General features: G+C 41.7%; 1 protein-coding gene across 12 annotated transcripts in view; it reads left to right on the forward strand.

The window, feature by feature from the left end:
- The first annotated feature begins 3,842 nt into the window (after positions 1 to 3,842).
- LOC137250391 (cytokine receptor-like) overlaps positions 3,843 to 26,808 on the forward strand; it is a 243,328-nt gene continuing 220,362 nt past the window's right edge. For 4 of the 12 annotated variants that reach the window (XM_067783085.1, XM_067783097.1, XM_067783094.1 and 1 more), the window contains exons 1-2: positions 3,856 to 4,323; positions 15,826 to 16,085. In XM_067783085.1, coding sequence (XP_067639186.1) covers positions 16,000 to 16,085 — 86 coding nt within the window. In that variant the 5' untranslated portion in view covers positions 3,856 to 4,323; positions 15,826 to 15,999. Of the gene's footprint in view, positions 4,324 to 14,240; positions 14,542 to 15,825; positions 16,086 to 26,808 lie in introns of those variants that run through there. The other 8 variants (XM_067783093.1, XM_067783086.1, XM_067783090.1 and 5 more) reach the window with 8 other exon arrangements.

Below are 26,808 nucleotides of genomic sequence, written 5' to 3' on the forward strand. Positions count from 1 at the left end.
GAATGATGGAAATTTTTCGATAGGAGATTTTTCGCTGAAATTAAAACTTCCGCCTCTATAACTGGTGTTAGTGAAAATCTCATTCAAAGATTCTCTACAATATTAGGGGCACTATCATGTGGGTGTCCAATAGATGTACAAAAGTTCAACATGTACGACAGAGAAACCATTCGAGTTTACGTCGAACTATATGAATGGTATTACATGCCTTCAAGTGTGCATAAAATTTTAGTACATGGAGCTTCAATAATAGAGCATTTTCGTTCCATTACTATTGGAGAGTTGTCCGAAGAAGTCGCTGAATCCAGAAATAAAGATTTTAGAGAATATCGTCGAGACCATGCAAGAAATATTAGCCGCAAAGCCACAAATGAGGACATTTTACATAATTTGTTAGTTACTTCTGACCCATTTATTTCATCGAAGATATCGAAATTACCTAGTAAGCATGAGGAAATACCCGAAGAAGTGAAATCTCTACTACTCCTACCGCAAAACCTCGACTATGATACAGAAAACTAAATATTTTAGCTTCTCAATTTTAATTGGGTACGAATATAAATACTACATATGAAACGCAACATTTACCTAAAATAATAAAAATTGTGTTTTTAGTTTTTTTTTGGTCATATACCTATATATATATTTGGAGATTTCATGGACTATTGACCGATCGAATAATTTTTGCTTTTAATTACTCTTTTGGTACTAACGAACAAGCTGAAATAGTAAGCATCATATAAACAAAAAAAAAAAAAAAAAAAAAAAACGCGAAACTTTTCGAATCATGAAACCGAGTACATTGCATAGTATATAACCCTAACTATATAAATAAACTAGTCAAGTTTTGAGTAAATGGGAGGAAAATGAGTTAACGGTAAAAATGTGATTTTTCCCATACATACATTTTTTTTATTTGCTATAACTTTTTTGTTTAAGACTTTATGAATAAATACTCATATATAAAAGCGTCATGTAATGATACTTAAAATCGATCCCCATCAAAGTTTTTGTGTTACTAATATTTTTTTCATTTCCCTAAGTCCACTGAAAGCCAAATTCAGTCCACTGTGCGTTGTAAGCATATATGTATATTCTGTACTGGCAAACGGTGCACATGGTGATAGGTTTGCGACACGCAAAATACGCGACGCCCTTCGCCGTGAAAGTGACGCCATCGACGAATGTTGGGATCTAGCCCCGAAAACTCCGAGCGATGCAGCAATCCGTTGCACGTGACATACTGGCATGAGTGTGACTGTCCGAAAACGATTCGTTTCCAGCACACACAACAAAACCATTTCTCTAGACCGGGGTTTGGTTTGAAATCCAGATAGGGTTCACTACCCTCCCGGACCAGGAGAACATGGAGCAGTCGCGCTGCAACGATCTGCTCTGAGGATGGAAATGTGTGGCCATTTTATTTTGTTTTACTTTATTTAATTTAATTTTATATGTATTTAATTAGCGAGACATGCTCATATTGCTTTATAAAATTGTTTTTGTTATTGATATTAGAGAAAAATTGCATATCAATTAGAGGTTTACGCCGATCACTTTATCGGCGCCGTCGGCGGCGCGCCGGCGTACGCCGGTGTTCTTACTTTAAAATGCTTGATTTTTCAATTTAAAAAAATTATATTTAGGAAAGGTTTTGTTTGTATGTATTTAAGGAAATCGACGTGTTTGCCATTTTGGAAAGATCCGAGGTTTTTGCCCCAAGATCTCGCAGACCGTTCAAAAATTTTCAAAAGTTGCTCCTTGCGGAGGGATTGCCCCTCGTTCGCTTACTCCAGAGAGGCTTCGAACTTGTTGTTGTTGTTGTTGTAGCAATGCTTCGCCCCACCTAATAGCTGCGACCGGTCACAAATTGTCATCAATATCCTCTAACGGGAGTCCAAGGAAACTTCCTGTTTCAACAGGGGTGGACCATAATGAAAGGGGTGTTAGAGGCGTTGGTTCCACATTACAATTAAAGAGATGGTTGGTGTCATGTGGGGACACATTACAAGCGGGGCATACGTTTTGTATGTCGGGGCTGATTCTGGATATGTAAGAGCTTAACCTGTTACAGTATCCAGAACGAAGTTGAGCCAGAGTGACTCGCGTTTCCCTGGGGAGCATGCGTTCCTCTTCCGCAAGTTTTGGGTACTGTACCTTGAGTACTGGATTCACCGGGCAAATCCAGGCATAAAGGTCCGACGCCTGTTTGTGGAGTTCACCAAGGACCTGCTTGTGTTTTTTTGCTTCATACGACTGAGTTCTCAGGTGCCGTATTTCCTCAAATTGCTCACGGAGATGACCTTTTAAGTCCCTAGGCGGTGTTGCCTCATCAATCAGATGTCTGTTGGGATGCCCAGGTTTCTGGCTATTCAACAGGAACTGTTTTGTTTCGGACCTAACCCCGGTCTTTGGAATTGGTACTGCTGCTTCTACTGAAAAGAAATAAAGATACATAATATGGTCACAAGGCCTTCGAGGACTGTCCATATCGCTACAACAACAACAACATGTTTACATATCAAAAGTTGTATTTAGCAATATGAGCCTGTCTCGATAATTAAGTCACACAGTGTTATTAGTCAAAAATTCCGTGGTCATAAGCAATAATTGGTTAGGTCCCCATATAAAAGGACAGAACTTAGCCGTTTATTACTTGTGACTATGGCTACAGAATTTATATATAGCGTTTGCTCAAGATTTATTAAACCCTCTAAAAAGCAAAGAACTGCAACTTCCAGCATTCGCTAATGTAGCAGCATATGAATACAAAGAATATCAGCTTAACTTTAATACTTTTACATAGGCCTTAGGCGTTTATTCCTTATGATCATATGGTAATAAATGTTGTATACTTTTCTGCGCACTTGATACTGTTTTAGATGTTTTCAACAATGCACAGTGGTCGGTTCCACAGGCCAAAAATAAAATAATCAAAGTGAAAAGTTTGTCACCAAATGTGTCGTAAATATCTCTTATTAGAACAGCTTTTTAAAAGGTATATTTGCTTTTGTTGTATTCTGTGTACTCTTTAAGAATAGCTTCAAAAGTGAGGTTATGGTATTAGTTAGTTTTTGCAGTGTGAGCAAGTTAAAAATAAAGTGCAAGTTTAAGCTATTTAAAAATATATAAAATATCATTGTATTGAAATAAATAAAAATTAATATTGAAATCAAGGGTATTTACTTTATTTTGAAATGATTTTAGTGTGTTTAGCTTGTCGTGTTGTTTTTTGTTCTTTAAAATTTCACCAGTGCTTTTATTAGTTTTTATTTGACCAAATATTTCAATTTCAGCTAAAGTTTTAGTTGGGTTCCTCACCGATCCTCTCGTTGGGACTTATATTTTATTATTAGTCAAAGTTTTAAGATTCTAAAGTGTTGATATCAGCTGCCACTTTCGTCCACTAACTATGTTTTGCAACAGTTTTCTGATAGCGTCTGATAAATTATTGTCGTATGTTATATGTGCTCATATGTAACATGCGACATTATTTAATCCAGTCGACAATATGCGAATGTCAACTTTTGTGTGGGTTTGTTGTTTTGTTATTGTTATGCATGCAATATCTTTTAATAACTTTAATTTCTTTATTTAATCCTATTAAACATTGTATTTGCGATAGACACATCTTACCACGCTTTAGCGTTAACGAATATTGGAATTAGGGGTCTGAACGGGAAGTTTTAGCGCTAAATGATATAATAAAAAACTTAAATTAAGTTCCAAATTAATTCCAACAGCGCAAATATGGCAGCACTCAGGCTTAATATGTTGTCTGCTGCTAACATTCACGAGCTGAGTACATAAAATGAGTAATATAAAATTGTGAGTTCTGAAAGCAGAGTTGTTTTCCTTAACGTGCAGTCGGGTAATCGAGTCATATCGTTAGTGGACGGTGTTAGTTAATATTCAAAAGCATATGTTATACAAATGTATATATATATTATTAGTTATAAGCATCAAGTGAACCTGTTGTGCTTTTAAATGTTGTTAAGTAGTCTGTAGTCTATACGTTTTTGATAAAAATAAAATAATTGTTACATACAAAAATAACGTATGATAGTGAAATATAAAATTTGTTTAAAAGATGTAAAGAATAGTGCTATGTAAAATATGTATCCAATGTAGTACAAAAAAAAATACTGGAAAGTTCATTCGATTAATCACAAAAATAATTTGCAGCATCTTGACAACAAAAACAAGTACATAAACAACAAGTTTCCTACGAAACAACTCGTAAATGTCAATATCAGCCCTAAAAAGTAACAACATGCGCAGAAATGGCAAAACATTCACAACATTTGTGACGACAGCAACAAGGTAGTTAAACAACAACAACAATGATACATACATTTTGCACATTCATAGTTATACCGACGGCAATCGAATCAAGTCGGCAAACCGCTCTGCTGCAAAAACTGATAACAGAGATTTCACCTTAAAAACAAAAAATACAATCGAAAATGTTAGTGAATCAAGTGTTTTACGTGCATTCAGAAGAGAAATTAATATGTTTAGATTTTTTAGAAGGGGCGTAACGATGAAATTAATTCATTAGGAAAAAAATTAAAAATTTTACTGGAACAACTTGGTTGATTTCCTATTATTTTGTAATCTGAGCTGGGTGCAGAATACGTGCATATGTATATACATAGATAAATACAAATGTATATACAGTGGCAATTAGAAGTCTACATATGTACATACATCTTTAACTTTCTTTGGTTAGAAAGTACCTACAAAAACTTTGTTGAAAACTGTTTTTATGCAATTTTACTTGAGACCATTTTCCTATCGCATTAACGAAAACAAATGCATTATCTTATAAATAACAAGTAAGGAAGTCTAAGTTCGGGTGAAACCGAACGTTACATACCCAGCTGTACACTTGAAATGCTGTTGTTGTATGTTTTGTGTGCTTAATAGTGTTACAAGGCTGCGAAATTATAATTATACATATGGTTCTATTCTGAACAAAATTTTCTTCGAGTTATGGCTCCCGCTAATTTTTTTAAATTTAAAGTTTTTCCTATTAATTGTTATAAATCCTCATGGGAAATGAAATACCATTAATATAAAGCTCTTTTTTGCAAAGATATAGCTTATTTTATTCGTCCACGACCCTTTTAAAAATATTTTATATACAAGTGGGCGTGGTCCTTAACCGATTTCGTTAATTCTTCTTCAAAGCATTCCTTATAGTAAGGGCAACCTCTCTGCCGAACTTTGTTACGATAGGTTTAACGGTTTTGGATTTATGATTAATAATATTTGTAAAACTGATTTTATCACAACTGGGGTGCCACGCCCATTTTAAAAATTGTTTTTAAATTTTTATCATGATTCTATTATTATTTACTAAACAATCAGGTTTTTGTGTTTTCCAAAATGTTATATATATAAAAAGTGGGCGTGGTTATCATCCGATTTCGCCCAGTTTCAATACCAATCTGTTCTGGGTCCAGATAAGCTCGTGTACCAAATTTGGTGAAGATATATCAATATTTACTCAAGTTATCGTGTTAACGGACAGACGGACGGACGGACATGGCCCAATCAAATTTTTTTTCTATACTGATGATTTTGATATATGGAAGTTTATATCTATATCTATTCCTTTATACCTGTACAACCGACCGTTATCCAATCAAAGTTATAATACCCTGTGTACAAGTATAGCAGGGTATAAAAATGAATGTGTGTGTGTGATGGTATCGTGCCCCGCCTACCACACCGAAGATCATGGAGGGGTTCACGCACCGGGCAAAGCAACATCAAAATTTTAGAAACAAGTTTTTTCAATTACAAGAAAACGTTTTTATGCGGGGTCGCCCCTCGGCAGTGTTTGGCAAGCACTCCTAGTGTATTTCTGCCATGAAAAGCTCTCAGTGAAAACTCACCTGCCTTGCAGATGCCATTCGAATCTGGCATAAAAAACGAAGGTCCCATCCGGCCATTGTGTAAAAAAAGCTGCTTTAAATCTCTTCGGAGGTTATACATATATATAGATATACTGATCGCTTCTCAAGTCAAGTCTATTCTACATCTGTAAGACAATGGCGGTACCCAACAAGGTGGTGGCAAAGTCGATGGTTTAATGCCTTAATTATTAAATATATGCTTAACGTGAGCACATGCGACTTTAGGCTCAATCACACGGTGTCAAACATACATACCTAATGGCCTGATCAGCAGCGCAACGAAGCAACTCCATGTTTCGAACCCAAATACTTCAGTGCCGAATCGTTGGTACCAAGTTAGCTTGTAATCGGGTTTACAATCACAAGGTCTTACCTTGGCTAGCTAAAATGTCTATCAAACCCTTTTACATTTAATGGATAATGACATCCGGCTGCAATGCAGCTCCACCTTGAATTCTATTACTATTCTATTCTTTGGCACAATGCAATCAAACCCCATAGTACGTTTTACGATCCGCGATGGAAATTCATATTTAAATCACAATAGTTCTGAAATGGTTGATCGAATAAATGTTATATGTGAAATAGGGACAAATAGAGCTTGTTATGGATCTAATAACTTATGATAATTTTTAGAAATAGTTTGACAGTTGTATAGTTATCGTTTCAGAGAGAATGGTGTTCAGTCACTGTTCGAAAAACGTAATACGCATTGTGAATGATAACTAAGTGTGATATCTTATCTGTCAACTGCCTGGCAGGATGTTCAATGTGGCTACTTTTTAGCGTTTTGACAGGGTGTTCAATATGGCGGCACCTATCTTCAGCGGGTGATAGAAAGAGATACAGAATGAGACAGCGATAGTCAATTACAAATCAGGTGATCCAATCACTGGAATTTTGACGTCTATGCAGAAGATATGATACTTTGTTATCATTCACAATGGTACTACGGGCACAGATACATGATACAATTCCACAATTTCAATACAACTATCAAAGTATGTGAACAACCTTTTCTCAGCACCAGGATAACCTGCATCATAATAAAAGGATGTGATTAGTAACTTTTCATATCGGATTTTATTAAATGACCGTTCGTGTTTACGACCTAACTTTCCTACGAAGAAGACTGGATTACTCCGAAGAGAATGCTTTATTGTCAACTTTAGCGGAGAACAGACTGCATAGCTTCATTAAGTATGTTTTATTGTCAGTTTCCCCAAAAGTTAACTCCCTCGCGAGCTAGATGAAACCACATCCCCCTCGAATCTCCCAAGGACAGAGGATTAGAACTGTATACATGCATCATATGATACATTATATACAGGTCACGACTGGCTTGTCTTGCTCTCCGCGTTACAATTTTTAACGACCGTGATAGGGCTGCGAAAGTGACACACGTGTCCACATTGCTCTCTTTCGAGAAATACAACACTCAAGATTAGATTGCTATGGTAATATAGTCACCTTTTAAGACCAGTATACCTACCGCGACAATATTCTACTACGCGTTACACGCAAAAGGAGGTGTAACATCACAGTTGTACTGCGCTAGAAGATTAAATGTAAAATCAGATAAAAAAAAGTACCATTCTGATGATTTCCGTACGCCACCTGCTTGGTTCCGCCATGCAGCTTAACATTTTCTGCCAATTTTAATACTCCTATGTATGTAACATCAATAGATACTTGTAAACAGCTATGCTGCAGCAGATTTTAGCTCTAAAGAACAGTGGCGTAGTGAGGCTTTCATGCGCCCCGGGGAGAATATTTTTTTTCATTCCCCTGCGAGTTAAAAAGCTTAGAGGAACTTAGTTTTGTGCGGAAGCTTCATGGCTCTGCGAATGCAGACTGAAATCAACAAAAGAAAACTATGCTGCAAAATAAACATTTAATCCCTGGTCTCTTAAAATTTTTTACATCACTGGACTTGGTACTGATTTAATGTACATACGGCCATATTTTTCACGACGTGGACCTTGCACATACCACAAAAACTGGACAGACCCTTCGATGTCATAAAGTTAACACTGTGGAACCCCAACAACTTTTGGTTGTGATGTTCGAACACAGTCTCTGCTTCAATACAAATGCATCCGAAATTGCCTACAATGCACAAAGATGCATCAAAATCCTCAAATCGCTGCAACGGAGAAAGTTGCAGGGCTGCCAAATTTCCCACTTAGATCTTCTTAAGACGTCTGAGCACCGATGCATCCGAAAGGCCATTGATTGATGTAGTTGCGCATCCAAGGCAGCTAAGAAAACATCTGCATAAAGGGCCCATTACTCATACTTAGCATAGACTTGACTTGAGAACTATCACAGTTCTGTTAAATGAACATTGCATGGTACTGACTACTCAAAACTTGGCAACACTTGACTTGACTTAGAAGTCTGTTGAATTTTGAATTTCTATGTAAGTTCTAAGTGACGTTTAAGTTTTGAGATGCCATTTGTTTGTTTCCATTTCATTTTAACATTTTGTCATACAAATTGAAATTTATTTAAAAATGAATTTCAAAGCTGATTATGATGCCACCAGATTGTATGCGCTAAGTGGATATATCGTGGCTAAGTTGCCAAGTTTACGCTAAGTCAAGTCAAGTCTATGCTAAGTATCAGTAATGGGCCCTTAAGCCCTATTACCAGATCTGGTGTAGTATGATCCAGAGCAACACGAACCCCGAGTCTGTGATTTCCTTCAAACTCGGGCTCCCGCCTTTGCAGGCATCGCCGAAGAAGAATGCACTATTCCGAAAGATATGCGCGTTACTATGTCCCAACTTCGATGACCCCAGCCTGGTGTATAGCACAAATCATCTATTCGTCTGTAATGTGGAACAAAATCTGTATAGCAGCTTCATTTTGGAAAAACCATATTTAAACTGCTCGATTTCTTGGACCTCCGTTAGAGGATATTAACCCAGGTGAGGGATTTTTACAACAAAAGTAAGCACCATACATGTACGGATGGGAAAAAGATTACGCCGCCTAATTCTGTCGATGATAAACAGGAAAATTTGTATGTGAGCTGTAAGGTGGCGGAAAAATTTAGTCTCCACAAATTAATACCACCCATTGGACTAGGTGAATCGTCCAGCTGCGAAGACCTGCAACATCTGTAATGATGGAAGTAGCTGGATGCTGGTATGATCAAAATATGACAATGCATGGTTATATCGTTCAAATTAAAAAAAAAAAACAATATAAACCCGATCTAAATAAATGCATACCAAATATTCAATCTATTTTATTTTCATTTTTTATCGTGCATTTGTTAAAGTCAAATATGCTAAACATTTTGTTTGTCTCCTTTGGTTTGGAATCCCACAAAGTTTTTGAGAGATTTTAAAACTTTTGTAAAAGTCAAAAAACCATTATGGCCGCCGAGAAGAGAGAATGGTTTTACCTTGTTATATTTTTATCATGGGCTGAAGATATCATCGATAAGTAGACTCAAATACATACACTGCGTTTCACTTGAATAGCACACCGTACACATTGAAATTCTCCCACCTATATATATCTTTGTAGGAAATAAAAAATTTATATTGCTTTTTATAGCTTTTAATAAAAAATAAAAAACATTTCGATAAATTAAACGATTTCTTCAATAGAACTTAAAAAACAAAAACACTCAAAAAATAACGAACAAATTCTGTTTCACTAGAATAGCACATTTTTGCATGGGTTGAGCCTCCCTTGTTCAGGATAACCTCGTATATCCTATTAGACATTGAGTCGTACAAACTGTTCAAATAATTGAGAGAAATTGAAGTCCACGCTCGTTGAATGGCCTCAATAAGTTCGGCCTTTGTTGAAAATTGTTTTCCAGACTCGCAAACTTTTCTGGATGGCCGTCTCCAAACATTCTCTATTATATTCAGGTCCGGCGAGTATGGTGAGATATTTTTGGACTCTATCCACGATTTGACCAAACGGGCAGTATGTCTTGGGGCGTTGTCATGTTGGAAAGTCCACGGCAATGAACCGAAAATATTTTCAAAAGATGGAAAGGCCTTTTCTAGAACACCCTGATATGTTTTACCGTTCATAGTGGAGCTCACAGGTGCCATAATAGGAAATCGCACCCCATACCATAACTCCGCCGACTCGACTGTGTAATCGATCCAACTGGTGAGTCTCCTTCCTCAAAACGTGAAAATAATAATTGTAGCCATCAGGGCCCTCCAAATTAAACTTTTTTTCGTCAGAAAAACCACTCGTTGCTCCATGCCATGTTATCTCGGCAAAATTTCAACCCAATTTCTTTCCGTGCAGAGTTAAGTTGTGGTTTTTTTTAAATTTTAGTCGATTTAGGTGATTTGCTCCTGAAATAACACCCCATTCAGTGGTCTTGCTAGCATGGACACCTACTTCCCTGCAAAAATCGTTGGATCATGTGGTCCACTGGAGTACTTACCATTATAATCCACTGTAATGCAGCAATTGGCCAACTCATGTTTCTACACGAACACATTGTAAGCCGATCATTGCTCGTTTTTAACGATTGTAATCACTAGACGATGTTTATTGGACTGTGGGCAAAGAGGATAAATATAATAAGAGCCGTCACTCGTTATTTTTTAGGCATTTACTCGATGTAAACTGTGAGGTAGTCGCTACTTTTGTTTTATGAGGGACATTTTTGAATTGCCTTCCATTTATCCATGCTTTGTTGTCACTTTATGCAAACGTGTTTTTTGGAAAGAGAATTAAATAATTAATTAAATACAGTCGGAAAAATAAACACAAATACCCCATGAAAATGTATAGAAGACATTTATAAACATCTCGCCAAAAAAAAGTAGCGACTACCTCATAGTTTACATCGAGTAAATGCCTAAAAAATAACGAGTGACGGCTCTTAGTGGGTAGTCCACGGATTAATCTGATGTAATGCGAAGCTGGAATATATGGTCCAGTCCTAGGACATCGCAATGTTAATTGGACCATATTTTTTGTATGAATTGTGGTTAATTTTGGAGTACTAGGTTGGTCCATAGCGAGTTATCCATACATGCATGCATGGAGTACTCGCGATTTTTGCAGGGTACTTTTGTTTTATGAGGGACATTTTTGAATTGTCTTCCATTTATCCATGCTTTGTTGTCACTTTATGCAAACGTATTTTTTGGAAAGAGAATTAAATAATTAATTAAATACAGTCGGAAAAATAAACACAAATACCCCATGAAAATGTATAGAAGATATATAAACATCTCGTCAAAAAAAAAGTAACGGCTACCTCATAGTTTACATCGAGTGAATGCCTAAAAAATAACGAGTGACGGCTCTTAGTGGGTACTCCACGGATTACTCTGATGTAATGCGAAGCTGGAATATATGGCCCAGTCCTAGGACATCGCAATGTTAATTGGACTATATTTTTTGTATGAATTGTGGTTAATTTTGGAGTACTCGGTTGGTCCATAGCGAGTACTCCATACATGCATGCATGGAGTACTCGCGATTTTTGCAGGGTTTAACCCTAATTTTGTTCACAGAATCATGCGAATTTGAAGCTTCTCTCAAAATAGCCCTCTTATCTGCATCAGACAGCACTCCACTTACACGGCCTTTCAAGTTTATTTCCAAATTTCGTCTCATTTTGAATAAAATTAGATATTCTCCTGATTTTAGCAATTTTTTTTTTGGATATTTCAGTAACAGAAAACCCACAATCTCTAAATGTTTTGATTTTTATTTGCTCTTCGTTAGTTAAAGCTTTACCGCGACCCATTGTTATGGTAAATGAAATCAATTTGTTTGAAATATTTAAAAAAAATAATTTTTTTACTTCGCGGCCAATCTGTTCACTTGTACATCAAACTGAAACTGCAGTGTGCTATTCAAGTTAAACAAAAAATGCACTGCATTTAAGAACAAATTTAAATCAAAGCAACAAAAACAAATAACGGCATTTTTCCAGCAAACCAAATTTGACGAAATAAAACAATAACAATTTGACGAAAATAAAACAACAACAGGCTCAACAACGTCTAGAATATTGATAGATATGCAAATAAGAATAAAAACAAACGAGTGTGCTATCCAAGTGAAACGCGGTGTATTTAATAATAATATGATTATAATACATTAGCAGCTAGCATTTGATACTGTGATAGTCAAGAGTATTTGAAGTGCCACTCGCAAGTTTGGAAAAACATCTTCTCCATACGAGATTATAAAAGTGAGTGATTCTAACGTAGTTTTTTATAAAATTCACCCAAGTCCTTACAATTTCTTTCTAAGTCGTTATTATACTTGTTTAAAAAATTTCCAACGTCCAAGAGAAAGGCGTGGGTTCAAGCGCGGGGCTGTAAAGTGTCGAAGATTACGTGTAGGTCTTACAACCTTAGACTAACAAAGTTGCATCTATCATTAAAAATAGAGGACTGAAGACTCATGACGGATATTCTGACTGGACACTGCCTTCTGGCGTCACATGCCTTTAAATTATGCTGGGTCAGTTATAGCAGATGTAGGAAATGCGGGCTGGAGGAGGAAAGGATCGAGCACGTTCTGTGCTCGTGCCCTGCGCTTGCTAGGCTAAGAGTCCAGCTATTAGGAGTGATACAGCTGTCAGATCTAGAAGCAGCAAGTGGTCTAAGTCCAAGGAAGCTTCTAGTATTTGCCAAGAGGACGGAGTTATTTCATAACATAGGTCCTCGTTTTTGATAGGGTTTTTCAGTTTGGTCGTTAAAGCTCCCCATGGACCGGCCAGTTCAACCTAACATAACTTAACCTAAATCTAAATTTAAAAATAAGGTCATTTAGTCGTGTAAATCTTGTACGTATTTCTTGTTGGAAACGATCGAGAACACTTCGCACAACGCGAGAAATTTCACAATCTGCCAACTCTCTAGCCGATTCTCCGGCCATTTTGCGGCGCCTTCTTTCACATTTTACTATATCAATATCACATTTTTCACAAAGGGACTTCGCTTTTTCTAACTATTGCTTCTTCGCGGAGAGTGTCTCGAATTTCGTATAGTTCAGTCGCTAACGATTTAAGATCATGATACGCTTCTCTAAAATTCATCTCCGGATCTTGTAATCTGGGCTGCACACGATCAATCCTACTTAAGATTTCATACCAGAAATGAACTCATGCTATGTAACTCAAATTAGTATATTTGCAACAGAATTGTAGCTTTGCTTCTGTTGTCATTTGTGGTGTTAGTGTCCTCTGCTAATTGTTCTAAGTCTTCTAATATATTCTCTAGCCCATCGACGATAACGCTAACCGCCTGTATTCTGGCGCTCCATCGTGTTTCAGATTAACGTTTGACAGTTTTTCTTAAAGCATTTTTTAATAATTCCCATCGTAACGTTGAACGTGAGAAAAACGGAAATATGCTTTCAATTATTCCACAACCTGTCGCAAGTGTTCCGGATGATATATGCATGCATTTTTTTAGAATAAAAACTTTTTTCCAGAAATTAGTTATAATAAAAATACAAATTATCCAGGAAGTTCTGCTTTACGGACCCTGTGAGTAGCGCCCGGGGCAAGATGCCCCTCTTTCCCCCATCACTACGCCACTGCTAAAGAAACAAAACTAAAAAAAAAACAAAAATAGTATACATGCACGCTTTTTATGTTTGACGGTAAAAGTTGTCATCTATCAAAAACTCTAGGAATTTAATATAAAGCTTATAACAAGTGTTTATTTCATTACGAGTTAAAAAGCTGTGTATTTATTTGTATAATATGTTAGATACATACCTATATACATTAATATATACATAAGTAGTATCTACAAACTTGCGTACGCAATAAATCAAAGCAATATGGAAGTGGGTAATGGCAGTTATTAAAGTGCATAAGCTTATTAGTTTGCGGATGTCGGGTTGGATGCATGCCGCAGTAAAACGGTAGCTCCTTCACATAAAATTTGACGGACTTAAAATACCATTGCATAGGGTTAATGTTAAAAAAAAAAAAAATGTAAGGCGCGATAACCTCCGAAGAGATCTAAGGCCGAGCTTCTCTTCCAATTTGCGTCGTGCTCCTCTTGATTTTCCCTACAAATTGGCCGGACGGGACCTACATGTTTTTATGCCGACTCCGAACGGCATCTGCAAGGCAGATGAGTTTTCACTGAGAGCTTTTCAAGGCAGAAATACACCCGGAGCGCTTGCCAAACACTGCCGAGGGGCGACCCCGCTTATAAAAATTTTCTTATAATTGAAAAACCTTATTTCTAAAATTTTGATGTTGCTTTGCCCGGGAGTTGAACCCAGGGCATACGGTGTGATAGGCGGAGCACGCTACCATCACCTGCTACAAAATAATATAACAACTCGGAAAAATTTTGTCCACTGTGCGATTTCGGGCCAAAACGTTCTATGCTCTCCAAGGGGTGTAGTTGTTGTCAATAATTTAACATGAATGCTATACATACAATGTTCAAAATTTGAGCCTCAAAAATATTTTTTCGTCCTACACACCCATGTGGGGTCCTGGCATATGGAAATATATGAAAATGAAAAACAGGATGTGATAGCTAAACAAGGCATGTCGCTCGAAGCTTGTACAGTAGACATTCTAATCAGGTTGGGCTAGATTAAAAGAAGGCGGAGATGCACATAATCAACCAAGCAGGTAAGGCGTGGAACCAAGAGCAGAGCTTCAAAGTTATTATTTTGTTTTATTAAACACACTTTCACGGAATTCTATATTTTATAATTTATATAATTTATAGTTTTGAACTTCGCTTTGCAAATAGAAATGAAGATAGTAGTCACAAAACTGATTCACAATTTTTTCAGTTGCAGCTCAGCTCATTCTCAATTTCTTCTCTCGTATGTAGTTGCCACACTTGATTGTTTCGAACAAAACTTGCAGTATAAATGTTTGACGTAACATTTCAAAAAGAGTACTTGTAAGTTATAGAAAAGTAAATAATCAAATCGCAGGAAGGTAATTCACCACTGCAGTAACTTTACTGTAATTCGGCAAGTTTAATTTTCGTAACACTTTAAGTTGAAACGATTCCAAAACAACGCAAACTTTTATGTTGTCGGAAACATCAAGATTAAAAAGAATGTGTTTTATATCTTATTAAATTCGTTCGCGTGAGTGAAAATTCGTCAAAAATTGAACAAAATGTTACTAACTTTGGAAAAATTCTGTTCGCTTGGACGAGAAGTTGCAAAATTGTACCCGATAGATAGGTGTCCCGGTATCTCATAATTTTTGCACAGTACATTCAAAAAAGGGTTTTTTTGTTTTGTATTGATAACTGAAAAACTAGTTTTTTGTTGTTTTCCCATTTTGTGTGTTTTTTCGATTTGATGGTTTTCTTATTTTGGTGTTTTTTTAACAAGTGGCACCATCGTCATAAGTACAAAGTAGAGAGCGCAGTGAGCGTAAAATTCTCTTTGAAATTTGCTCGTGTATTGGCAGTTGATCGCCGTTGAACTGACCTGTAAGATCAGTTGTGTTAACAGAAAAATCAGTTAGATTGACCAGGAATCTGTAAATTTTACAGAATTTTGTTAACTTAAGAGCGACGATTTCTCTTCTGTTGAAATGACTGAATTAGTTTGTTCGTTTGACAGAACCGATTTGTTGATTTTACTAGCACCATTTCTTTCAGTGTATTAAAATATTGCACTGTGATAATGTTATCGGTCGAACCGAGTACTAAGAATATTTGAATATTTTGAGATTAAGTTGACGATCTCAGAAATGTTTTTTTTCTCCGCTTTCTATAAAATACGTCCGGAGCATTAGTTGTTTAAATTATAACGACGCGTTGAATCGATTGCTTACAAACGGTCTATAACTTGCGTCTAAAAATTACGCATTTAAATGAAATTTTTGCACAATAATCACCTTACATACAACCTGATATTAAAATTTTGTTTTTAAAATAAATACAAGTAAAAAGGCACAATAACAAAAGAATTTTAGAAAATCAATTATGAAAGTGAATAATAATCCATTGTGGTTCAAATTGCACAAACAAATTTAACAAAAAACAAACAAACAAAATAAACTTTCATAAATAAAACTTGTGAAAAGATTTGTAACTGATGAGTTCTTCATAATAAAGTTATGGCACACAGTGGATGTAGTAACCAAAGGTCACATAAAGTAGACCCAAATTTAAAATCAACGTTTATATATCGCCGATCGATTGGGTAAGTTTGAGCTAAAGTTTACTCATTTTTATGTCTATAAAAGGTTAGATGCATCTAAGCTTTCTTAGTAAGACTGCGCGTTTACTTCATGGTTGACCTTAGTAAAAAAAATTATCACTCGACTAAGATCAGAGCCCGTTACGTGTTATACGATCCGCAATCGAAACCCATTTTGAAATCGCAATAGCTCTGGATTAATAACATTTACCAGACTTTCAGACTACCTGATCATTGCAGCGTCTTCCAAGCAGAAGTAGCAGCTATCGTGGAAGCCGCGAATCAAATAGGCACACAAAATACCGGCAAGGAAATATTTATTTTCAGCGAAAGGCAGGCGGCAATAAAATCCCTTGGTTCCTATTCATTCAACTCCGAATTGAGATTAAATTGTCGCCGATCTCTTCAGGAGATGGCCCAACAGAACCGTGTACACCTCACATGGGTCCCGGGACACAGGAACATAGAGGGAAACTGCGCTGCAGATGAACTTGATAGGCAGGGTACGACCAGACAGATTCTTCCTGACAAAGAACGCCTAGGTATGCCTTTTGCCACTTGCAAGCTAATGCTAAAAGAGTATACCTACAGTCAAGTTTTTTTGTTTTGCGGGAGGGCTGCAAAATGCCTAATGCACCATAATTGCTGCCGTCGTAGCAACCGTGTGTCCGTAGACTAAAAAACAGTCCCACTTTTGGAACCGTCGCCCACCCTGGTACCACTTTCGCATTACTTCAGGGTGGCGTTCCATATTTCTCATTTTTTAAGGGCCTACTGTTGTTCCTGCGTCCAGGTTCCCGCTATTTGCTCTGAGTGTCGATTTAATCGCCATTGCTTCGCCTGCGCATTTTTCTGCGCTCCCTCTCAGCATCCATCAGGCGTATCATGACTATAAATTCCATTTTGCTGACTGCAGTCCAGCATTCCTTCCTGTTGCACATTTGTGATACTAAATTTCTCGTGGTAGGTTCCTCCCCAAAAACTCTATGCAAGGTAAACGGGGACAGTGGAACAGGATGTGCTCTGTGTTTTCTAACTCCGTCGTACACCTTGGGCTAAGAGGATCTTCCTCATCCTACCCTTTCAAAAATACTCTTTGAAATTGCCATGCCCAGTATCTGCGTCAGATGGTAGTTCAGTTCGCCATGCTTAGGCTCATTCCATTGAGTTACGTCCCAAACTAAAGTGAAGGTCCAACGCCCTTTACTCGAGGCCTCCCACCGTTCTTGCCACTTAGGTATTGTTTATGTCCTTGCTCTTTTCTTGGCATCTTCAGATGGTCGCTCGATATTATTGTTGTACATATCGGCTATTTCGCTTTCCAGTAGGTCCACAAGGATCGCGTCGTCGGACACCATCCGATAAGCACTTGCTATTCCTATAGTTGCAAGTGGGTATGTCGCTAATATATCTTTTTGATGGGTCCGTTTAGATTCGTATCGCACTGGTGCTGCGTATAGTATTATCGAGCTGGTTACTGTGGACAATAGCTGACGGGTAGCTTCGCTCGGTCCACCAATGTTAGGCATTATTGGCATAAGTGCTCCATTAACTTTGGTCATTTTCTCTTCCACCGCTCTGAAGTGCGTGCTCTTTGAAAGTTAACTTAGAGTCAACGTGCACTCCTAAGTATTTTAGAGAATCCTTTGAGGTCATTTGATGATACCCAACAGTTAAGACTAACTCGTTCGCCGACCATTTGGAGCTTACTAATATCACTTCTGTCTTTTGGCTAGCCAACTCCAGTCCCATATTGGTCAGCAATTCCTTTATTTTTCCGTCATCCCAATCCCAATACTTCTAAAACGGTGAATCGGATTATTGTCATAAGTGAACTAGTGACGAAACGTATGGTGAGTATTTATTATGACGAGCCGGACCCGTGCGCATCTTGCGCAACCAATATAAAAGTATCTTTTCAAAAATCAACAGAAATCAGCTGTTCTATCAATCAATTAAAACTTACAGCTTGTGCTGCCATCTAGCGCATGATAGCAACTGCAGGTAATGCAGTGCAAATATTCACAATAGTGCCATAGTATAAATGGATTTCTTTGTGTGCTCACAATCGTTTATTAGCAACAACACTTACGTATTTGACGACGAGAAACTTATTTCCTTCGACCTCGTATCTCTCTTTCCGAGCATACCTATACAGCTGGCTCTTGACACAATACAAGAAAAATGGGAAATAATTAAAGAATATACCAAGATACCGAAACAGCTGTTCATGGAAATATTAAAATTTTGCATTCAAGAGAGCAGGTATTTCAAGTTTAAGGATGCCATATACACACAATTGAAAGGAATGCCTATGGGAGCACCAACATCTCCAATTATAGCACATAAGCCCTCTAACTTCGTCATAATCGGGCGGGGGGACATATATTCCATCATCATCGATTGCGGGATCGGGTTCTTCATCTCTGCGCGGTGAATTGCTGCCTCCATTTAGGAGAGCAGAGAAGTGTTCCTTCCATAATCTAAGCACTCTCTGGACATCAGTTACAAGGTCGTCGTTTTCATTCCTACAGGAGTTTGCCCCGGTCTCAAAACCTTCCGTCTGTCGCCGTATTTTTTGGTAGAATTTTCGGGCGTTATTCCTGGTGGCTAGCAGCTGAAGCTCCTCGCACTCACGCCTTTCTGCTTCTGCTTTTTTCTTCCTGAAAAGGCGCCTCGCTTCCCTTTTCAACTCACGATAGCGTTCACACACTCCTCTTGTCGCGCTCGCTTTTAACGTAGCCCTGTAGGCAGCGTCTTTTCTTTCGGTTGCAACGCGGCATTCTTCATCATACCAGTTGTTTCTTCTTTGGCCGCCGGTAACCAATTTTTTCCTCGGCGGCAGTATGAAGTGCTTTGGAGATATGCTCCCACTGCTCCTGTATTCCTTCAGGATGAGTTGTGCCCTCAGAGAGCAGGTGTGAGAGTCGAGTTGCGAAATCATTGGCAGTCTGTTGTGATTGAAGCTTTTCGACGTCTAGATTTCCTTGTGTTTTTTGTTCCTTGTTTTTACTCGCGTTGAGGCGGGTGCGTATTTTGGCTGCAACGAGATAATGGTCCGAATCGATGTTAGGTCCTCGGATCGTTCGCACATCTATAACACTGGAGGCATGCCGTCCGTCTATCACAACGTGATCGATCTGATTGCGAGTATTTCGATCAGGAGACAGCCATGTAGCTTGATGTATCTTTTTATGCATGAACTTCGTGCTTGATATGACCATGTTTCGAGCACCGGCAAAGTCAATCAGCCTCAGTCCGTTAGGAGAAGTTTCATTGTGTAGGCTGAACTTTCCGACTGTAGGGCCAAAAACACCTTCTTTGCCCACCCTGGCGTTGAAGTCGCCAAGCACGACTTTTATATCATGACGGGGGCAGCGCTCGTATGTGCGTTCTAATTGTTCATAAAAACTGTCTTTCACCTCATCGTCTTTCTCCTCTGTCGGCGCATGGGCGCAGATGAATGATATATTAAAAAATTTTGCTTTTATTTGAATAGCGGCGAGACGCTTGTCTACAGGCGTGAACGCCAGCACTTGGCGACAAAGTCTCTCTCCCACCACGAATCCGACGCCGAAACTGCGCTTATTCCCATGGCCACTCCAATATATGTTACAATTTTTGATCTTCTTTCTTCCTTGCTTCGTCCAACGCATTTCTTGGATGGCGGTGATGTCAGATTTTGCTTTGACGAGGACATCAACCAGCCGGGCATCTGCACCAATCCCATTCAGGGAGCGGACGTTCCAGGTGCATGCCCGCAATTCATTGTCCTTCAAACGTTTGCCATGGTCGTCATCAATAGAGAGTGTATTTATCCGAGGCTTGTTGTTATATTTCATTGGAGTATGGTTTTACGTGGCGGGTCCCAAGCCCAGCGCACAACCCGCTCAGCGGGGGTGAAAATATTACTTGGCACGTTTATATAGCGAGCCGCTTGCTCCAAGACAGACGCCCGCTTGCAGCCGCACCTAGAGGTGTACAGACGCTGCCGATGAAATCTCCCCCGGCTAGCCCTTAAACCGATTATGTCAGAGTGGCCTAGCCAGGTTGTCGCCTTCTCACATTAGCTCACCGCTAAACGGGTGTTTAGCGGCTACCCAGAGGATACCAAATTAATGGTGTTATATTTGGTCCTCACACTCCCCCCCACTTCGGAGAGTGAGCCCCCGGTATTCAGTAGTCGTATGCGCGCCTTGCTTTTCATTATGTTGACCCGGTATTTCTCTGTCACGAATCGTGTTCGGGAGTAGGTTCTGCCTTCGGCGATGCGTCGGAGTTTGTCCCGTACCTCCCCTGCTATCTCCGGGAATCGGTCCAGCATTGGTCCATCTGCGTATTTAGCCTCGATGGCTATTACTTGGAGGTCTTCTGTTGTCGTGTGTGGCTTCGTTTTTGTGTCCGGTATTATGGGGTGGGTGTTGTCCTCGGTGCTTAGTTGTGGAGCTGCGTGAGAGTGGTATGTGGTGGTAGTGTTTTGTATGGTTTCCTTGGGCTTTCGGCCGTCTCGTAGGAACCGTGCCAGCATTTCTGTGCGCTTCTTGCTCGCCACTTCCTCCGTGAACGGCTGTTTACACAGTCCGGGCATTCCTTCTCCGCTCCCTGTGTATCGTAAAACCCTTTCCATATTCTCGGCTACGTAGACGCCACAGTCTTTGTTGTTGAGTTGTTGGGGCACCTCGAGTATTAGTTCCTGCGCTTTAAAACCGTCGTGTCCGTACCGCTGTATGTATTCCCACCGGAGGAAATCTGCCCAAACCTGGGTTGCGTGGGGGACTCTGGCCCTGTGCATTGAGTCTGCTACCCATATATATCGTTCCTGCCAGGATTCCGTGTCGGTGACGTGGTGGGTGACTGCTGCGTTTGCCAGACCGAGCAGGTACCAGTGGTTAGCTGTGTTGTGGGGTGCTAGGACCACACTCTTGCCAAACAGGTCGACGTTCCGGACCCATCGGCATATGTGTTGGTAGTCTTCCTCCGTGTTACTCTTCTGGGTCAGCTGCCAGATCATGAACGGGCTGAGAGTCGTATTTTGTTGCTAATGTTGCTCTTCCAGTCCCTTTGCCCAAGCGTCAATGACGGTGTCGGTCAACCATTTCGATTCTCTGAGAGTGTCGAGGTCAGTCGTATAGAGGGGTATGACGCCTGGTCCTGCCGGGAATATTATATTAGGCGTGTCTCTCGGCGGTGGGGCTGTGTCCTCATTCGAGGAGAGCTCGATAATTTTCGGCGACTGTGGCTTTTCCGGTGGGGCTGTTTCCTCATTGGAGGGGAACTCGATGGCTGCCGGCAACTGCCCTGCCTTCACTTCTATCCTACCGAGTGTGAATGTTATCGGCGATGCTCCGGTCTTATTGTGGGCCTTTACCGTGACTGGTTCGGTGTTCGTGGTGGTCATTGGTGCCCGTGATGTGTGGTAGTTTAATGATGCGTGCTACGTCAGCCTACCTGTTTGCGCGTGTAGTTCCACGCGTGTTGTTGACGTCGCCGCCTGTAGTATTTAATGGTGTAATGCCGTGTACGACGTCAGCGTACCTGTTTGCGCGTATAGTTGCACGCGTGTGGCTGACGTCGGCCCCCGTAGTGTTTAATGGTGTAATGATGTGTTCGACGTCAGCGTACCTGTTTGCGCGTATAGTTGCACGCGTGTGGCTGACGTCGGCGCCTGTAACTCCTTCCAGCAATACGGCCCTCGCGCGTTTTGCTTTCTCCTCCTCGTAGCGCTGGCGCACACGCTTGACGCTGTTGGTTAGTCTAGCGTTATAGCTCTGCATTGTAGATTATTGGTTTGTGAAAAATATTCGTAGCAAAAGGAAACGATGTTGTCACCTCGGTGGTTTGCGTTGGAATGACCGGCGCTTGATTGTCCTTGATATCAATTAATAATATAAAAAAATTGTTCTCCCTGAATTTGTTTGGTTTCACGCGATGATCTCTGCTGTATGATATGCTTTTAGTTCCGCGATGTTGACAGTTTTTTCCTTTCCTCCGTTGGGTTTTCGTATTTTGAGTATCACTGGGGATACATATCCTAGGATTTGGTAGGGCCCGTCATATTTGGGGGTCAACTTTGCCGCGAAATTTTCCCCGGCCTTGGAGAGATGGTGTTCCTTTGCGAGCACTAGTTCGCCAACTACGGGGGTCCATTTTCCCCGCCGTAGATTGTAATGCCGTGCTTGGTCTGCCGCTGCTCGTTCCATGTTCTGCCTCACTATTCTGAATGCCTCTTGCATTCTGTCGGATTTTTCTTCTGCCGTGGTGGTGGCTGTGCCCGTCCCCAGGTTGACCTCGTCAAACAATGCCCCTGGTAATCGCGGTTCCCGTCCTTGTACGAGGAAGGCTGGACTGTACCCTGTGGACGCGGTTACACTGGTGTTGATGGCCATCTCGATCTCTGGGAGAAAGTCGTCCCATTTGTTGTGTTGTGATTTGGTGAGTTGCGCTATGATCCTCTTTACCGTTCTGTTCGCCCGTTCCGTCGGGTTTTCTTGCGGTGTGTAGGGCGCCGTGCATTGTTGTCGTATCCCCATTTCCTTGAGGTAACGCTGCCACATTGTGCTGGTGAACTGAACGCCGTTGTCCGATATCAGTATCTTGGGAGCACCAAATCTTGCTAGGATGCGTTCTCTGAACGCGCGGCGAAGGCCCTCTGCTGTCGCACGCCTCATGGGGGCCAATTCCACCCACTTGCTGAAGCGGTCGAAAAATACTAATAACATCGTGTTCCCGTGTGTGGATCGTGGGAGTGGTCCGACGAAATCGACGCATACCGTGGCGAATGGTTCTTGGGCCACCTGTGTGAGCATCTTTCCTGCTGGTTTTTGCTGTGCCTCCTTGTATTTCTGGCAAGACTCGCACTACCGTACATATCGACTGATGTCCCGAAACATGCCGGGCCAGTAATACCGGTTGGCAATCCGTGCTACCGTCCGGCGGATGCCCATGTGTCCAGCGCTTAGGATGTTGTGGTTTTCTTCTAACACTCGTTGTCGCAGTGGTGTTGGTACACAAAATTTCCAAGGGACCGTTTCCTCATCGTGTGACCGGCAGGGAATATGGCGGTACAGTTGCCCATCTTGTATCATGTAGTCAGAAAATTTCTCGGGGCTAGTGCGTACTTCGCCGACGCGCTTGTGCCACCACTTGCATTGTGGCTCTGTTGTCGTTGCTAGGCGTAGGGTCTCCAGTGGCTGCCGTGATAGTGCGTCCGCTACCAGGTTCAGCTTTCCTTTCCTGTACTCGATGTCGAAAGTGTGTTGTTGAAGCTCCAAGGCCCATCGTGCTATACGGCCTGAAGGGCTTTCGATGGAGTTTAACCACTTTAGAGACATATGGTCCGTGATTACCTTGAATCGGTATCCTTCCAAGTATGACCTCATCTTGCGTATTCCCCAGACTATCGCGAGGCACTCCTTCTCGGTGGGCGAGTAGTTGGTTTCCGCCTTGTTGAGTTTCCTGCTGGCGTAGGCGATCACGCGTTCTCCGCCTTCCAGGTCCTGTGTCAATACGGCACCCAGCCCGAAATTGCTGGCGTCCGTTTGTAAGGTGAAGGCCTTGGTGAAGTCCGGGCAGACAGGTATCGGTGCTTCCGTAAGCTTTTGCTTTAAGACCTCGAAGGCCTGCTGTTGTTCGGCCCCCCACTTCCAGTGTTTGCCCTTTTTCAGCAGGGTTGTGAGTGGTTGGCTGATCGTGGCGAAGTCGGGTACGAAACGTCGGTACCAGGATGCTATACCGAGATATTGGCGTACCTCTTTCACGTTCGTTGGTGGCTTCAAGTCTTTGGCTGTGACTTTCTCGGGGTCGGTGCGAATTCCCTTGTCGCTTACTAGGTGTCCTAGGTATCGGATTTCCTTCTTGAAGAATTCGCATTTCTCCGGATTTATTCTGAGGTTGGCGCGCTGTAGTCGTAGCACTACTTCTCTCAGATAGCGATTGTGCTCCTCCACAGTGGATCCTATGACGATTATGTCATCGAGGTATGCGAAGGCGTGGGGTTCCATTTCAGGCCCAATAACCTGATCTAGTGCTCTTTGAAACGTTGCGGGTGCAGAGTGTAGGCCGAAAGGCATAACGCGCCACTGGAATAATCCGCGTCCCGGTACTGTGAAAGCTGTGTAGGGCCGGCTCTTGGGCTCCAGTGGTATTTGCCAGTAGCCGTTCTTCAAGTCCAAGCTGCTGATGTAATTCGCTCGTCGTAGTTTGTCCAGGATGTGTTGTATTCTGGGTAAGGGGTATGCGTCGGGTACGGATCGGACGTTGAGCTGCCGATAGTCCACGCATAACTCCACTTCCCGTTTTTCTTCTTGGCCAGTACGATCGGTGCGCTGTGTGGGCTACAGGATGGCTCGATGCATCCTTTCTGGAGCAATTCGTCAACTTCGCTGTTGATGATTGTCTGCATGGCTGGGTTGCGTGGGAAGTAACGTTGCTTGATGGGGCGTTCGTCCGTCAGGACAATCTTGTGCTCGGCTATTGTCGTCACTCCACTCATGCTCTCGAATTTTCGGAGTTCCTTTGCCAGAAAACCGTGCACTCGTTCCGCTTCTTCTTGTATGTCGTCGTCGTTGTTTTGCATAATGCCGTCGTGATTGATGTTACTATTGCTCGGTGCTGTTACACTCTGAATGGTTCCAGATGGGGCTCCAGGGGTGTTTTACCCGGCGTTACCCTTTCTCGCTCGTGTTATACTCTGATTAGTCCCCGGGGTGTCGTACCTGGCGATATCCGTTCTTGAGGATGTTGAATTTTGAATAGTCCCAGGGCTGTCGTACCTGGCGATATCCGTTCTGGCTGATGGTGCACTTTGAATAGTCCCAGGGCTGTCGTACCTGGCGATATCCTTTCTTGATGATATTGAACTTGGAATAGTCCCAGGGCTGTCGTACCTGGCGATATTCGTTCTTGCTGGTGTTGTTCTCTGAATAGTTTCTGACGCGGCTCCAGGATTCGGTGTGTGCTGGGCAAGGGGCTGGTTAGCACGAGGTGGCCTTCTCCACATGATATGGTGGCTCCCATGCTTCCTAGCGTATCTAGGCCCAGTATGATGTCGTCGATCGCTCCGGGCATGACGTGTAAAACTGTGTGGAGTGACGCTTCTCCGAGGCGTACCTCAGTCCTTATGGCGTCGAAGATGGTAGTGCTAGTCCCGTTTGCCATCGTTATTTTGATGGCCACTCTCACCATTTCTCCGCTTCCCGAGTTCACCACAAGTTCTGCTAAGCTGCTCGGGACGAAACTTCTTGATGCCCCTGTGTCGATGACCGCCTCGGCTGATTCCGCGCCGAGCTTGGCTACGGCGTAGAGGCGACCATGCTCTTGGTACATTGTTACTGCCGTTTCAGCGCTGGGTTCCTTGGGTATCGTCACTGCCGTTTCGGCGCTAGGTCCCTTGGGCTCACGGCGCCTTCTTCTTCGTGGAGCACTCTGTCGTTTCCCTGACGTCGGCGGCAGCATTCGATGGTTCGTATATCGTTGCGGCCACATTCCCAGCAAAAAATTTTCTGTGGGTTTCGGCACCTATTGGTGTCATGTCCTCGTGCGCCGCATCTCCTGCATACGCCGTTGGGGTCGTATCTCTGATTGCCTGGAGGCGTGCGGTTCGTTATGTTCGGTGGTGGTGGTGGTTGTGTTTCAGGTTTTGATGGTGACACCCGGGTTGTGTCACTGGCGATGTGTCGCGTAACTTCGCGGTGATGTCCGCCTGATGATCTTCGATAGTCCTCGCGTATGTTCTCGTATTCTTCGGCAAGTGTCAGGAGCTCTGCGAGATTAGTGAAGTCCCTCCGACAGATGTAAAGTTGGTAATCGGGGTGGCTGTTACGGAAGATTCGTTCCAGCCGCTGTTCACTGGTGTACCCTGCGTGTCTCTTCAAGCTCTGGATTCCTAGTACGTAGTCCTTATACCTCTCCTTGTTGTGCTGCCTTCGTTGGCGTAAGTCGTCGTCGAGCCGCTCGAAGTACCTGACTGGTAGGAAGAAACGTAAAAAATCCTTTTTGAAGCTTGTCCACTCTCCCCAGTGCGCATTGTTATTGCGGTACCATTGTAGCGCGGCGCCCCCTAGTAGTTCGGGCATGGTTTTTGGCAGGAGGTCCACGTTTAGCGCGTATAATTCGGCTAACTCCTCTAACCGTTCGATGAACGCTAACGGGTCCCGTCCACCTTCATACTTTACGGACCACTTTCTTACCTGGTCGATGATGGGCGCGAACACCACGGTCGGTGCTTAAGTTACCTGGCATGTATAGTTCATGGCTGGTGCCGTCATTCCCGCTGGTAAGTACGGTTGCGTGGGTTGAGATGTACCGGTTGATGATGCCGTAATTTCTGATGATACGTGCTGTTGTGTGGGTACTGTACTCCTGGGAGGTGCCTGAGATGTACCGTTGGGTGGTACCGCTATTCCTGATGGTAAGTACTGTTGTGTGGGTACTGTACTCCTAGGAGGAAACGCGAATTGAGTTTGTTCTACTGTTGTAACGGCGACCTTCGGTGTGCCTCCTCCGTTCGACGGAGTCGGTGTCTTAACCTCATTTACGTCGCTCATGTGCGTAGTTTCCTTGGAGGTGGCTTGTAGGGATAAAAATTTTTCGTGGATTTCCGAGACCGTATTTGCCTTTGAGGCCAGTGCTGCTATGCGCTTTCGGATTTCTCGGGTGGTACCTGTCTGCTCAATACCCAATTCCTGTGTGATGGATATCAGCTGCTCCTTTGAAATTGTGTCTAACC

This window comes from Eurosta solidaginis, chromosome 4 (genome assembly GCF_040869045.1).
Source record: "Eurosta solidaginis isolate ZX-2024a chromosome 4, ASM4086904v1, whole genome shotgun sequence".
Taxonomy (NCBI): domain Eukaryota; kingdom Metazoa; phylum Arthropoda; class Insecta; order Diptera; family Tephritidae; genus Eurosta; species Eurosta solidaginis.